The sequence below is a fragment of the Heptranchias perlo genome, chromosome 9 (assembly GCF_035084215.1).
Source record: "Heptranchias perlo isolate sHepPer1 chromosome 9, sHepPer1.hap1, whole genome shotgun sequence".
Classification (NCBI taxonomy): domain Eukaryota; kingdom Metazoa; phylum Chordata; class Chondrichthyes; order Hexanchiformes; family Hexanchidae; genus Heptranchias; species Heptranchias perlo.
In genome coordinates, this window is record NC_090333.1 from 48606916 (window position 1) to 48622789 (window position 15874).

The 15874-nt window shown below is 44.7% G+C and overlaps 1 protein-coding gene across 2 annotated transcripts in view; it reads right to left on the minus strand.

Annotated features, from left to right (window-relative positions):
• LOC137325358 (interleukin-12 receptor subunit beta-2-like) overlaps nt 1-15874 on the minus strand; it is a 153717-nt gene that overhangs the window by 49593 nt on the left and 88250 nt on the right. For both annotated transcript variants that reach the window (XM_067990360.1, XM_067990359.1), the window contains exons 9-12: nt 13846-14053; nt 12677-12907; nt 12045-12146; nt 6093-6248 (exon numbers count right to left, since the gene is read on the minus strand). In XM_067990360.1, coding sequence (XP_067846461.1) covers nt 6093-6248; nt 12045-12146; nt 12677-12907; nt 13846-14053 — 697 coding nt within the window. The remainder of the gene's footprint in view (nt 1-6092; nt 6249-12044; nt 12147-12676; nt 12908-13845; nt 14054-15874) is intronic.

Genomic DNA, 15874 nt, shown 5'->3' on the forward strand with positions numbered 1-15874 from the left:
AGAAACTTAAAGTAATTAAGATTAGTAAAGAAAGAGTACTCGAGAAATTAAGGGACTAAAAGCCGACAAATCCCCATGACCCGATGGCCTACATCCTAGGGTTCTAAAAGAGGTGGTTGAAGAGATAATGGATGCATTGGTTTTGATCTTCCAGAATTGCCCAGATTCTAGAATGGTCCATGTGGATTGGAAGGTAGCAAATGTAACCCCAGTATTCAAGAAAGGAGGGAGAGAGAAAGCAGGGAATTAAAGGCCAGTTAGCCTGACATCAATAGTAGAGAAAATGCTAGAATCTATTGTTAAGGGTGTAGTAACAAGGCACATAGAAAATCATAATATGATTAGGCAGAATCAACATGGTTTTATGGAAGGGAAATCGTGTTTGACAAGTCTATTAGAGTTTTTTGAGGGTGTAACTAGCAGGGTAGATAAGAGTGAACTAGTAAACGTAGTATACTTAGATTTTTAAAAGGCATTCGATATGGTGCCACACAAGAGGTTGTTTTACAAGATTAGGGCTCATTAGATTGAGGGTAATATATTAGCATGGATTGAGGATTGGTTGATGGACAGAAAACAGAGAATATGAATGAACGGATCATTTTCGGGTTGGCAGATTGTAACAGATTGTAGTGGGGTACCGCAAGGATCATTGCTTGGGCCTGAACCAATTACAATCTATACCAATGACTTAGATGAGGGGACCAAGGGTAATGTATCCATATTTGCTGACGATACAAAGCTAGGTGGGAAAGTGAGTTGTGAGGAGAACACAAAGAGACTACAAAGGGATATAGGCAGATGGAGTAAAACATGGGGAAATGTGAAATTATCCACTTTGGTAGGAAGAATAGAAAAACAGAATATTTTTTAAAAGGTGAGAGACTAAGAAATGTTGTTATTCAAAGGGATTTGGGTGTCCTCATACACGAATCACAGAAAGTTATCATGCAGGTATAGCAAGCAATTAGGAAAGCAAATGGTATGTTGGCCTTTATTGCAAGGGGGTTAGAGTATAAGAGTAGGGAAGACTTGCTGCAATTATATAGAAACATAGAAAATTTATGGCATAGAAGGAGGCCATTCAGCCCATTGTGTCTGTGCCGGTCGAAATAGAGCTACCCAGCCTAATCCCACTTTCCAGCATTTGTTCCGTAGCCTTATAGGTTATGGCACTTCAAGTGCTTATCCAAGTACCTTTTAAATGCGATGAGGATTTCTGCCTCTACCACCCCTTCAGGCAGTGATTTCCAGACCCCAACCACCCTCTGGGTAAAAAAAAAAAATCCTCAGCTCCCCTCTACTCCTTCTACCAATTACTTTAAATCTGTGCCCCCTGGTTATTGACTTCTCTGCTAAGGGAAATAGGTCCTTCCTGTCCACTCTGAATAGGCCTCTCATAATTTTATACACCTCAATTAAATCACCCCTCAGCCTCCTCTGTTCCAAAGAGAACAACCCCAGCCTATCCAATTTTTCCTCATAGCTAAAATTGTCCAGTCCTGACAACATCCTCGTAAATCTCCTCTGTACCTCTCTAGTGCAATCACATCTTTCCTGTAATGTGGTGACCAGAACTGTACGCAGTACTCTAGCTGTGGCCTAACTAGTGTTTCATACAGTTCTAGCATAACCTCCCTGCTCTTATACTCTATGCCTTGGCTAATAAAAGAAAGTATTCCATATGCCTCTTAACCATCTCGTCTACCAGTCCTGCTACCTTCAGGGATCTGTGGACATGCACTCCAAGGTCCGTCTCTTCCTCTACACCTCTCAGTATCCTCCCATTTATTGTATATTCCCTTGCCATGTTTGACCTCCCCAAATGCATTACCTCATACTTCTCCGGATTGAATTCCATTTGCCACTTCTCTGTCCACCTGACCAGTCCATTGATATCTTCCTGCAGTCTACAGCTTTCCTCCTCACTACCAACCACACGGCCAAATTTTGTGTCGTTTGCAAACTTCTTGATCATGCCCCCTACATTCAAGTCTAAATCATGCAGCTAGGGAGGATTGGAAAATGATGGACAGAGCCTCTGCTATTTCCTCCCTTGCTTCTTTTAACAGCCTGGGATACATTTCATCCAGGCCTAGTGATTTATCTACTTTCAAAGATGCTAAATCCCTTAATACTTCCTCTATCACTATTCTCTTTTGTAAAGACAGACACAAAGTATTCATTAAGAACCATACCGACATCTTCTGCCTCATAGGTTACCTTTTTGGTCTCTAATAGGCCCTACTCTTTCCTTTGTTATCCTTTTGTTCTTTATGTATTTATAACACATTTTGGGTTTTCCTTAATTTTACTTGCCAGTACTTTTTCTTGGACTCTCTTTGCTTTCCTAATTTCCTTTTTATTTTCACCCCTGCACTTTCTATACTCCTGTAGGCTTTCTGCAGTATTGAGCTCTCAGTGTCTGACATAAGCTTCCCTTTTTTGCCTTATCTTACCCTGTATGGTCCTTGTCATCCAGGGGGCTCTAGATTTGGCAGTCTCACCCTTTTTCTTTGTGGGAACATATTTACTCTGAACCCCTTGAATCTCCCCCTTGAATGCCTCCCACTGCTCTGACATTGATTCTATTGGGCTTTGGTGAGACCACACCTGGAGTACTGTGTATAGTTTTGGTCTCCTTACCTAAGGAAGGATATACTTGCCTTAGACGGGGTGCAACAAAGGTTCACTAGATTGATTCCTGGGATGAGAGGGCTGTCCTATGAGGAGAGATTGAGTAGAATGGACCTATATTCTCTGGAGTTTTGAAGAATGAGAGGTGAATGTATAAAATGTTTAGAGGGATTGACAGGATAGATGCTGAGAGGCTGTTTGCCCTGGCTGGAGAGTCTAGAACTGGGGTCATAGTCTCAGAATAAGGGGTCGGCCATTTAGGACTGAGATGAGGAAAAATTTCTTCACTCAGAGGGTTGTGAATCTTTGGAATTCTCTACCCAAAGGGCTGTGGATGCTCAGTCGTTGAGTACATTCAAAACTGATGTTGATAAATTTTTGGACACTAAGGGAACCAAATGATATGGATAGGGTGGGAGAGTGGAGTTGAGGTAGAAGAGAGCATAAAAGGAGGCCCGAGAGCGGGAGAAGAGAACAAGAGGTGAACGGAGCCTAAAAGGAGGCCCAAGGTTGGGAGAGGAGAATGAGAGGTGAGTGGAGCATAAAAGGAGGCCCGAGAGCAGGAAAGTGAGAGGTGAGCAGAGGATAGAAGGAGGCCCGAGAGCGGGAGAGCGAGAGGTGAGCGGAGCATAAAAGGAGGCCCGAGAGCAGGAGAGTGAAGCGTCTTTCTCTTTCTCTTTCGCTCACACAGGCAGAAATTTCAAAGAGTCACATCACAGGACAGCAGGTAAGTGATTGGTTGGTGAGTATTATGGGTTTTTTTTGCTCTCTAACTTAGGGTTAAATTAAGAGTTGGGAAAATATAACTGCTATTACTTTATTAAACTAATAACTTAAACCATATTAACTAATTAATAAAACTAAAAATAATCGATTGAATAAAATCTTTAACTAATTAAATATATAAAACAAGGTTAGATAGGGACGGCAGGGTGTCATAACTGCAGCATGTGGGAGTTTGTGGAGTGCAGTGAAATCCCGAACAACCAGATCGGCAGTAAATGTCTGCAGCTCGAGGAACTTCGGCTCAGAGCTGTTGAGCTGGAGTCCGAGCTACAGACATTGTGATGCATTCGGGAGGGGGAGAGTTATCTGGAACAGAATCTATTTGGTTAGAGTTAAGAAATAAAAGAGGTGCCATTACACTACTGGGTGTATTCTATAAGCCACCAACTAGTGGGAAGGATATACAGGAGCAAATTTGCAGGGAAATTACAGAGAGGTGCAAAAGCTATAGAGTAGTGATAACTGGGGACTTCAACTATCCTAATATAGACTGGGATAACAATAATAATATAAGGGGCAAAGAGGGGGAGGAATTTTTGAAATGTGTTCCGGGTAACTTTCTTAACCAGTACGTTTCTGGCCCAACGAGGAAGGAGGCATTGCTGGACTTGGTTCTAGGGAATGAGTTGGGCCAAGTGGAGCAAGTGTCAGTGGGAGAGCATTTAGGGAGCAGCGATAGTATCATAAGGTTTAGAATAGCTATGGAAAAGGACATGGACCACTCTAAGGTAAAAATACTCAATTGGAGGAGAGCCAATTTCAATGGGATGAGAACAGATCTGGCCCGCGTAAAATGGAATCAAAGATTGGCAGGCAAAACTGTAATTGAGCAGTGGGCGGCTTTTAAAGAGGAGATGGTTTGGGTACAGTCCAGGCACATTCCCACAAGGCAGAGAGGTAGGGCAACTAAAGCCAGAGCTCCCTGGATGACAAAAGAGATAGTGAGTAACATGAAATGGAAAAAAGGGGTGTATGACAGATGACAGGTTGATAACACAAGTGAGAACCAGGCAGAATATAGAGAGTTCAGAGGGGAAGTGAAGAAGGAAATAAGAGGGGCAAAGAGCAAGTATGGGAATAGACTGGCGGCCAACATAAAAAGGAATCCAAAAGTCTTCTACAGGCATATTAACAGTAAACGGGTAGTAAGAGGAGGGGTGGGGCCAATTAGGGATCTTAAAGGAGATCTACTCATGGAGGCAGAGGGAATGGCCGAGGTACTAAATGAGTATTTTGCATCTGTCTTTACCAAGGAAGAAGATGCTGCCAGAATCTCAGTAAAGGAAGATATAGTTGAGATACTAGATGGGCTAAAAATTGATAGGTAAGAGGTACTTGAAAGGCTAGCTGTACTTAAAGTAGATAAGTCACCCGGTCTGGATGGAATGCATCCTAGGTTGCTGAGGGAAGTAAGGGTGGAAATTGCAGAGGTACTGGCCATAATCTTCCAAACATCCATAAATAAGGGGTGGTGCCAGAGGACTGGAGAATTGCAAATGTTACACCCTTGTTCAAAAAAGGGTGTAAGGATAAATCCAGCAACTACAGGCCAGTCAGTTTAACCTCGGTGGGGGAAGTTTTAGAAACTATAATCCGGGTCAGAATTAACAGTCACTTGGACCAGTGTTAGGGGCCTATAAACTAACTCCCACCAATGTTTTCTGCCCCTTGTTATTTCTTATTTTCACCCATAATGATTCGACTTCCTTGTCCTCCGAGCCATGATCCTTTCTCACCACTGTCCTTATGTCATCCTTTATTATCAGGGCTACCCCTCCTCCTTTTCCACTCTGCCTGTCTTTTCGAAACGTCAAGTACCCTGGAATATTTAGATCCCAACCTTGGTCACCTTGCAACCACGTCTCTGTAATGGCTATTTAGATCAAACCTATTTATCTCTCTTTGTGCCACTAAGTCATCTATCTTGTTACGAATGCTTCATGCATTCAGATAAAGAGCCTTTAATTTTAACTTTTTACCATTTTTCCCTGTTTTGACCTTATTCGCTGATGTGAAAGCTTTGGCGAGGCCAGCCCTCTCTACTGTTAGCACAGTAGTGCCAGCATCACAGTCAATTACAACCCCCATCAGCCATGATCTTATTGAATGACGGAGCAGGCTCGAGGGGCCTTATGGCCTACTCCTGCTCCTATTTCTTATGTTCTTATGTTCTCACTGGGGAATTGTTGATGAGGATCATTTCCTGTCACAGCTATGCTTGTGCAGGATCAGTGTGGTTATAATGCTGATATGTTGTCCTTGATTATTAGGCTTGGCATACAGTGCATACCAGTAATCAAAGTAAAGTATAAGATTATATAACATTGGCATTAAATAGTTGCAGGCAGATGGAGTTAAAGAGGTTCACGTACTTTAAAGCAGAAAAGTACCTGTGCCAGAGCAGTAGAAAACGGAGCTGTGCTCACGTGGTGAATTCCCAACCTCACCATTGAGTAAAGTATCAAACGGAGGCCAGTTGCTTTCCCATGGGTAGCACGGGTTAAAAACTTTGGCCATACTCCCTCTCCTGCAACCTCAAATAGAAGCTATGGAGCAGTATGAGTCGATCTCTGAAAACAGATCTATTACCTCTTTTTGTCAAGACTGAAAGAGGAGAAAAATCAAAGCTACTTGTTAGAAAAAAAAGTTAATAAACCAATTGTACTTACGTGGAACAAGGTAAGATCCGTCAGTACCTTTTCTCAGGTATATGGTGTAGTTGGTGATAAATCCTTGCTGTTTCACAAGTGGAATTTCTCCCCATTTTAGTTGCACGTTGTCTCCATCAAATTTCACCAGGGAAACATTTGGTCCTATTACGGGTTCTGAAAGCAGAAAGATGTAACTTTCTATGTAGCAAATACAGGGAGATCTCAGCTTGATTTTTAAAAGTTGAAATATGAGTAACTACTGTATATATAAAATGTCCCCTTGCAGATAATAGCTCCAGCTTTCCAATTCCAGCAAGATGGGGGTTGTAATTGACTGTGATGCTGTGCAACTGTGCTAACAGTGGAGAGTGCTGGCCTCGCCAAAGTTTTCCATAACAAGCCCCTCCTTTTCTTTAGAATAGACTCCCTACACACGGAAAATAGGCTTAGGTAGTCAGACCTACAAACCGGTTGGCCAGAAAAATTGTGTAAGCCTGCAGCTTATTTTTGGTTAATTAAAATTCCCCATTAAAACATCTTTCCTAATCTCAATGCCCTTCCTATCTCTTCATTGAAAAATTTGTCTTCCTTCTTAAGCTGACCTGGTGGCCTATAGCAAAACCCCTAGTGTTAGCTAGGCTTTTATTGCTTTAGAGATGTCAAGTCCGAAGTAGTTTATTCTGTAGCTTTCTTCCTTTGACAAGATCAACTTTATTTACTTCTTAGAGGTTCCTCACAAATAGAGCTACAACCATCCCCTTTTTTATCCACTCTGTCTTTTCTAAACACTCTGGGCACGATTTTAATAAGGCGGCGGAATGGCGGGGTGGGGGGTGGTCAATGGACGCGCAGCAAACGCAAATAATAAAAATGTACCGTTCCCCACGCAATTGCAACTTAATTTGTGGTTATTAATCTTGTTTCCTGGGTTTGCCGTCCAAAGGATGCATAGCGGGGAGGACTGTGCACCCGCATGACAGGCCGTCAGCTGGAGGGTCTAGATTTAAAGGGCCATTGCTCCAATGGATTTTGCTGGAGCAAAGAGGAAGAAGGCCCAATGGAGCAGCACAGGGGCAAGGCAGCTCCAAGATTCAGCAATGCCTCAGCAATGAGGTGCTGCTGGCCGGGGTGAGGAGGAGGAGGAGGGGATTATTTTACCCAGCCAACAGGAGGAAGCGCCCTGCCTTTGCCACCGAGAAGGCCTGGCTCGAGGTGAGAGAGGAGGTCACCAGCAGGAGCAACATATCTCGCACTTGGGTCCAGTGCAGGAAGCGTTTCAATGACCTAACTAGGTCAGCAAAAGTGAGTACACTTACTGATTCTCCTGCATTCCTTGTCACACATCACCCCCCCTCCCCCATTCTGCACTGCCAACACTACTCCATCACATCACTCCTCACACCCACTTAAGGCTCATCCTCAACTTACCTTCACTTCCTGAGTACTTCCTGACCTCCCCATTTGTGACCCCACCACTACCACTCACCCCAATCCTGATCCAATGTGATGTCTCTGTCTGATACTCACTCTCTGATGCACCTCTTTTAAGGTCAGCCTCACCCAAAGCAATGCATTCATCGGCTGACCATTTCACCATCACTCACTCACACTTTCTCCCCTTCTAGAAGAGAGCGCAAAATGCACGCGACAGGGCGAGGACTGGAGGGGGGCCACAACAAATAGTGGTCCTCACAGAGGCAGAGGAGGAGGCCCTGGAGATCAGCCGCACCCTCGAGTGCCTGTCCGTCGGGGACACCAAGACTGTCACCCCACAAATGTCTGGTGACAAAACTTTAACATTCATCACACACAACATGAATTGATGTCAACAATGATTGGCATGTTGAACAGCTCAGTATGCTCATTGCAACATGACACATCTGTGATGATGCTTAATATTGCCTTCTGTTCTTCTACAAGCCTTTCAATGACCACAGTGATGGGAGAGGGTGATTCCTCAGAGGAGCTCCCGGCTTCTGAGGGCGCACGGTCACATCTTATTGAGCCATCCACCAGCGCAGATACTCACACCTCGGTGGGTCCCAGTAGTCAGTTAGTTGGGTTGGCACCTGGTGAGTCACCACACACAAGTGAGCACAAGCAGACATTGGTGGCAGGGGCAGCTGAGGAGAGTCTGTGTCGGTGGGAGCACTCCTCTCCAGGCTCTGCTCAGCTGGACGCAGATGCTGAACCCTGGGGGCCATCCTTTAAAAGAAGAATGATCGAGGGACACCAGCACATTTGCGAGGTACTGGAACAGGTGCCACGCACACTCTCCGCATTACCAGTGAGGATGGAGGAGTCCACCTCCTGCATTAATGGAATGGTGGCACAGGTACGTGAGGGAATCCCTGAGATAGTGTCACAGGGATGTGAGGAACTGTCTGAGATAGTGTCGCAGGTAACTGCGGAAATGTCTGAGATAGTGTCGCTGGTAAGTGCGGGAATGTCTGTGTTGGAGAGAAGGCTAGCCTCCATTGAGCTTCAAGCACGGCTCACAGATGAGTCCATTCAGGCCCTGACAACGTCCATTCGGACTCATGGTGAACAACATTCTGCCGCCTTAAACAGGCAGACAGAAACTTTACAACTGGGCTTCCAAGGCATCATACATGTCCTCCAAATTATCCTCCAGCAGGGTGGTAGCAGTGGTGTGGGCCCGGTCCAGGAGAGGGATGATGGCGAAAGGGGACATGGAAGTGGGGACGCCACTCAAAGCGCTCTTATGTCTCACTCGTAGCCCCCCTCTCAACCAGTACCCACAATGCTGCCTCCTCTCCAGGTTGCCGAGTCTGCCCCTGTACAGGTGCAGGTGGAGCAGTCTTTGGCGGGGCCTTCACAGGCTCCAAAACCCAGAGGGTGTAGGCCGAAGGCATCTAAGCAGTCCGGGCATGGACACAAGCAACCTGCCACTACCGCTGCTGCAACCACGGGGGAAGCACCACGTAAAAGTAGTCGGAAGAGAAAGGCTGAGGATTTGTGATCATGAAGGGTATGCACAAGGGTGTCTGACAGACTGTCATGTTTTTCATTTATATTTGTTTTTTGTTAAAGTCACATTAAATGTTATCATTCTCATACTGCCACATCTTGCCCATTCTTGACTGGCCTTTGTGATAGCGCTGTTTCATGTGTTTTGTCCTGAATGGTGACACTTGATGCCACCCAGTGGGTGACTTCACAGGGGATATATGTGTAGTTGCAGGACTGTTTTGTGCAGGGGGGTGGGCGCTGGTGTTGACGCTGCTCTTTCCAGGTGGTGTGAAGACTGGACTATTCTCACTTTGTGATCTTATGAGAACCGTTCACATATGAGTGACTCCCTGGCCTCACGAGCAGCCAGGTGAGCCGCTGCTCTGCCAATGGGATCGTCCTCCTCCTCCTCCTCCTCCTCCTGCTTCTCCTCAATATTCATTGCAGATGTGGATGCTGGATGAGGGCATTTGTGGCCTCAACACCGGTATCCCTCTCTGTTGCACCATGTTGTGCAGGACACAACACACTACTATAATGTGACCCACTCTCGCTGGTGCTTATTGAAGTGCTCCCCCAGAACGATCGAGGCACCAAAATCACATCTTCAGCAGTCCTATCGCATGTTCAATTACAGATCTGGTGGCGATGTGGCTGTCGTTGTATCGACACTGTTGCTCGCTGATGGGGTTCCTCAGAGGTGTCATCAGCCACATGTGCAGGGGGTATCCCTTGTCCCCGAGGAGCCAGTCCTTAAGGCTGTTTGGTGCGTGGAAGAGGTCCGGGATGTTGCATTCCCTCAGAATGAACGTGTCATGGCAGCTACCAGGGAATCTCACACACACGTGAAGAATTCTTTTGCGGTGGTCACAAACGAGCTGAGTGTTGATGGAGTGATAACCCTTCCTGTTGATGAACAGTCCTGGCTCGTGTGGAGGTGCTCAGATTGCCAAATGCATGCAATCGATTGCACCCTGTACATGTGGTAAGCCAGGACACAGAGTGGAATCCCACTGCCCTCTCCGTCTGGCTGAGGTCGTCCATGGGGAAGTTGACGTATTGGGAGGCTCTGCGAAAGAAACGATTGGTGACCTGCCGTATGCACTTGTGGGCAGACGACCGAGAGACCCCGGCAATGTTACTGCTGGCATCCTGGAATGATCTGGAGGCGAAGAAGTTGAGGGCAATGGTCACTTTAACAGTGACGGGTAATGAGATGCCGCCAGACCCAGCCGGGAACAGCTCGGCATGAAGGAAACTGCAGATGTCTGCGACCACCTGGCAACTCACTCTCAGCCTCTGTATGCATTGCTCCTCAGAGAGGTCCAGGAAGCTGAGCCTCGGTATGTAGACCCTCTGACGAGGGTAGTGCCTCCTGCAACGTCGGTCCCTCTGTTGTTGCCCTTTGTGCTCTTGTGCAGGTGCCTGTAGCATAGCATGTATTGTCGAGCTACAAGTGGCGGAAGTGCACGCCACGCCTGGCAAGGATGGTGATGCTCCTCGTCCTTGGATGTAATGGCGAATGCAGCCATCGCGCCCCCCCATCCTGATGGTGTCCATTTGAGGAGGTCCAAAAAGTTGGTAAATATGTGTAAGCAGAACAATTCTGGGTGGAAACCAAGAATTTTCAGTCTAACACAAAGATTTCCCAACCAAAGGTTTGTCTGAGAGAACCGAGTGCCCTGCTGCAATAACTTACCTTTTATCCCCATTTGTCAAACAGGGATTTAAAGGTCCAAATGGCTGCCGGCTGAAACCCGACTACTTCCCAATGCCGTGTTTCACACAGCGCAGGAAACACGTTGAGGCAGCGTTAAAATCGCTTGCCTTTATTGTTAATTGGATCTATGGACATTTCAAGTACTTTAAGTATTTGATCTAATGCTTTAAATATCGTCCTGCCAGCTTTAATTGCCGGCGGGGACTTTCGGGTTCGGGAACGGCACGCGCACCCAGGTGACTCTGGGTCGTGCGCGTTCTTCAGTGGGTTGGAGCCGGGATTCCTGCCTGCTCCAAAAAAATCCCGATTTTCTTTGCTTCCCCAACCCCAACGCACCTGCAGATTTCTTTTCAAATTGTGCCCTCTATATCCCTTCATCATTTATGGCCAGTGTCTGGTATCAGTTTAATATAACCTCTTGGTAGCCTACAAGCTTTCTTACTTTTCTTACTATCCTCATTTCCTTGGCAGCCATTAGGGGGCCCCTGAATATAAAAAAACTTCAAATATGTTTATTTTCTCAGTTCATATAGTTCTACATCAAATTACATCCGGAAAAGCTGGGAAGAAGCTACGTGCTCACTATAGATGGCTGAGATGTACTCATTTGCTTTTAACCAGTGCTCTGAGTTGGAGACCTGATTCTAAAAGCCATGAGGGGAGAATTATTTCACGTTGTGAAGTGCACCTCCTATAACTGGAGAAGGATGGTATTAACAGTGGCTGTAAAGAAGTCCACGCTCTGTCCTGCTGTTCCAGCTGAGGGATAACAGTATGATGCATGCAAAATTCGTGAATTGGAGAAACGAGGGCACGGAGGAGAGTTTGTTCAATGCCTTACTAGGTAAATGCACTGCGTGGTTTGCAATTGAGTCATACAGAGGCAGGTTCCGTATTTGAGCACTGATCTGTGCTGAGTTAACTGATCTCAGCCAGAATGGCAGCTAGAATGCTACAGATAGCCTTGGTATCCTTAGACGGAAAGGAAGCAAAAACAGCTGGGATCCTTGATTTTGATCACTGTTCAGTGACTTCTGCTGGAAAGTGTGAGTAAAAGTATGGGGACGTTGGGTGAGGCTAAGATTGGGCTCACTACGATGTGTCCACTTCATTTCAAGAGTCTACTGACACTCACACATAAAGAATAACCTCTTGTACAAGGTAATGGAGTATGCCCAATGTTCACAGAACACCATCAATCACCACTTTCAGGAGAAAAAAGGGAAGATAATTGAAAAAGTAGAGGGGCAAGAATAACAATCATACTAATTACTTACTTCCTTCTACTGAATATCCCTGTGCTGAACAAGATCTTCCTTGCCCCTTCTGGTACAATGCAGTGACAGAAATATTGTAACATTTTCTTGGCATAATGCTTCCTAAATAAGATGATAGAAATAATTTACCACATTAACATAACCTGTTTTATGACAAACAGAAAACATAAGAATGTATAAAATGACCATTTAGTGCAAGTCCATTCCAATAACAGGGCATGTACAATCTACCCTGTTAGGAACTCTACCCCACTTATTTAACGTCCCACAAAATTTCTCCCTGATCCACAAAGATAGTTGAGCAACTATTTATCCACATTTACATCTCCATTATTTAAGCTTGTTCTGTGCAGATGACATTTCCATGATTCTGTCAGTATATGAAATAATTGCGTTCTATTGAGTATTTGATCCTTATCTGCCTATGCTGATCCATGTATTTAAACAATCTATTTTGAAGGCATGAATTGAAACATCATTAACTACTTTTGTACTCTATGGGGAAAATCTTCCACTCTCTAATCCTGTTTGTTATGCAATATACTGAAGAAGGTGACCATGGTCCATAGAGATAGAAGACTTCACTCTGAGATGGAACAAGCAATAACAGCTGCAGTTTATTGCAAACTTACTTCCTTCTGCTAGATATTCCTGAGGTGAAGAGGGTTGTCCTATAAACAAAGAGTGATTTGCACTGGGAAGCCTTTTCCAACCAAGTAGCTGCATGTTGCTATCAGCAGCTTCTCTCCAGTCGACTACATAACCCAGCACTAGCTCACTGGTTTCATCTGGTGGTTCCCATTTGACATAAATTCCAGAGTCTCCAGCTGGTGCTACCATAAGATTTCTGGGAGCCATCATATCTGTATGGTGATAGATATAGTACAACATTAATACACAATGAAACTAGTCTACATCCATACAAAATTATACAAGTATCAATCTGATATTGTACAGGAGTTCAGAATCCCCATGAACAAGAAGTCTTTCATTATCAACTCTCTCCTCCCTGTATTGGTCAAGCAGTCTGGTGCAGAGGCACCCAGTATTAGAACAGAATACTCTCAAACCATGTACAACATACTTTACACCCCCGACCCCAAGGAGAACTCTGTTTTGTATCAGTATGACAATTTAGTTCCCAGATACGCTATGGCCTCTCTGCTGTGTGTCAAGGTGCAGTTTTGTGCCATAGGAATTGCCTTCCTGCACTATGAATAGGTGTGGTATTTGTTTTTGCCTGGCGAAAAGGTTGAGAATGAAAGACAGTTGTCACACAAGTGATTAACAGAAAGGAGTCATAGTCAATGTGCTGGGGATGTAAAGTTCAATAGCCGAGGTATGAAGCAAACTTCCCAACTACTGTGCCACAACAGTTGTGCTATCAGACTGATTATTTATCATTTTTGTGGGGCATTAAGGAAAGTTGGCCATTTGTTTTTTGTATTTTCATCCTCAATTCTTAGTTTGCTTGGCCTAGTGCTCGGGGAGTGGGTGCAGGGCCTGATCTCTGCCAATGCCTCATGTAACATGCCTGCTAGTAGATATTACAGATTGCCCAGGTGTGACTCTCGCCTCTTGTTTTCACTCCCCTACTGTGAGATGGCACAATCTCCAGTCAACACCTTCCTGTTCCATGTGGGTCATTCTGAGAATTGAGTGGGAGTAGAATCTACGTCTGCCCCATCCTCTGCCAGGAAATAGCAGCTCTCATAATTTATTTTTTTTACAGACAAAACTGTTTTAAGTTCCCTTTGTGAAGACTCAAAAAAAAAGGTCTTCTGTAAATAATAGGAATTACTTGCTTCTCCTACGTGGAGGACTACAGGTGTGGAGTTTCCCTTGGAGTTGAATGCAGTAACAAAGATGGTGCCTGGTGCCCAGGGCATTCTCCAGCTGTATTGATTTTCTGATACATTACACACTCGGATGGTCTTTTCAAGTCCATTCTGTTGATAGAATATATGATAACCTAGAATGATGCCCCTGGTTTCCTGAGGATAGAGAGGCTAGGAATGGAAAAAAAATATAAAAAATTATACAACAGATAAAATCTCAGCAAAGAAGAATATAATCTTTTAGCATCCTCAACAGAACTCCTATGGTTTCTCTGCGAAATTATTCCTCCCACCACCAATAGAACTGCCATTCAGATTGATGGATTGGATTAGTGAGGGAACCCAAGAGCTTCTTCTCTAATTACCAACTTCTGGTCTTAAAAAGAGACGGAAAATCCATTTACTGCTTTTGATAAAGTCACTAAACATTGAGGCTTAAACGTAGTTTTCTGATTGCCGCACTTGAAATTTACACCGTGTGCATGTGCATGGGGAGACACTTCAGGAATATAAGCAGCTTTTTTGTTTCAATTTCAGCCCTCAATGGGGTGGATTTTTGTGTGACCACTTCCATTGGGTGCGAGACGGGTGGAGCAAGTCCAAGGATGTGGTCCGAGGCCCCATCAATTTTCATGCTCGGGCCTCATTGCCATTCCATCTGCAAGCTGCTCGCACGTTTGGAACAACTCACTGGTGGGAAGGGGCCGAAAAACATGGTGGCTCCACCATAGAGCTCAGCTGATCCAGGTAAGTTAAAGAGTGGAGGGATACGATCCCGAAGGAGAGCTGTGGAGGGTTGGGCTTCGCAGCGAGTCCATTTTTGTGGGGTCCGCATTAATGGTCCTCCTGACCCCATAAAAATAATTTACAAACCTTTCTTTCCCTTTTTTCTGAGCAGCCTGTAGCTGTCCCTTTAAAGGCCAATAATTAGTCTACTCAACGCCAAGTATTAATGGGCAGAGTGTGCACAGCCCACGCTCTACCCATTGGTATTTCAAAATTGCATCAAGGTTCTGTTGACATTGTAGGATCCCGATTTGCATGGGTTAATGATGCTCCCGTATGTTTATGGCAAGTGCTCATTTTCAAGGCTCCAACCAAAATGGCACAGGCTCAGATATAGGTGGGAATGGGGCAGTAAATCCTGCACTGCTATTTCGATTACGTTACTGCACTGTTCCTCCGTGCTGGAAAGGATGAAAATCAGCCCTGTGTGGAAGCCATGCCCCATCCAGAGCCCTACCCTCTATCCCGTGCCAATTCAGTTTTGAACTGGGCAAAAGGTAGTGAGTCTACGGCCTTCAGGAGAGGAAGGGAGAAAAGGGAAGGGGAAAATCAAAAATCAAAACAAAATTGAAATTAATTGCATGTAATCACATAGCCTGTCACAAGAGGGAGCTATCGCAAAAATAGTCAGCAAACAGGTTATCCAGTCTTTGAGTTCATACACTCAGACAGGAGTCACTGAGTACAATAAAACAATGGATCCTTTGACTTACTGTCTAAATAACTTATTGAAATGTTACCCCCTCTCCCCATGCCAATCCAGATGTAGAAAACTTATTGATAGTGCAAAACTAATACCAGACCAGTTACCAATATTTTCACACTCAAACATAACTACGCTCATCCCGTTCATAGCAAACATTACTAAAACCATCATCACTCACACAAATACACTGGTATACACAAATAGTCCAGATTGTAAGCTTTTGGTGGTCTGAATTTACCTCTGTCACAACTCGTGAAGGAATTTTAAAAATATATATTTTTTGGTGCTTTTTATTGTGTGTGAGTGATGTTGCTGAAAGGGTATTGAGAGCTGCCAGGGTCAGGTGTAGCACCAGCTAGATGCAAAGTAAAACTTCCTATATCCCAACAACATGCCTTAACCCAAACCTTAGGAAAGGTTCTCCTACTGCAACAGTGTGAATGTTTCCATTTCACCATTAACCATATGTACAATCTCTCTAAGTGAGAATGCTGATTTAG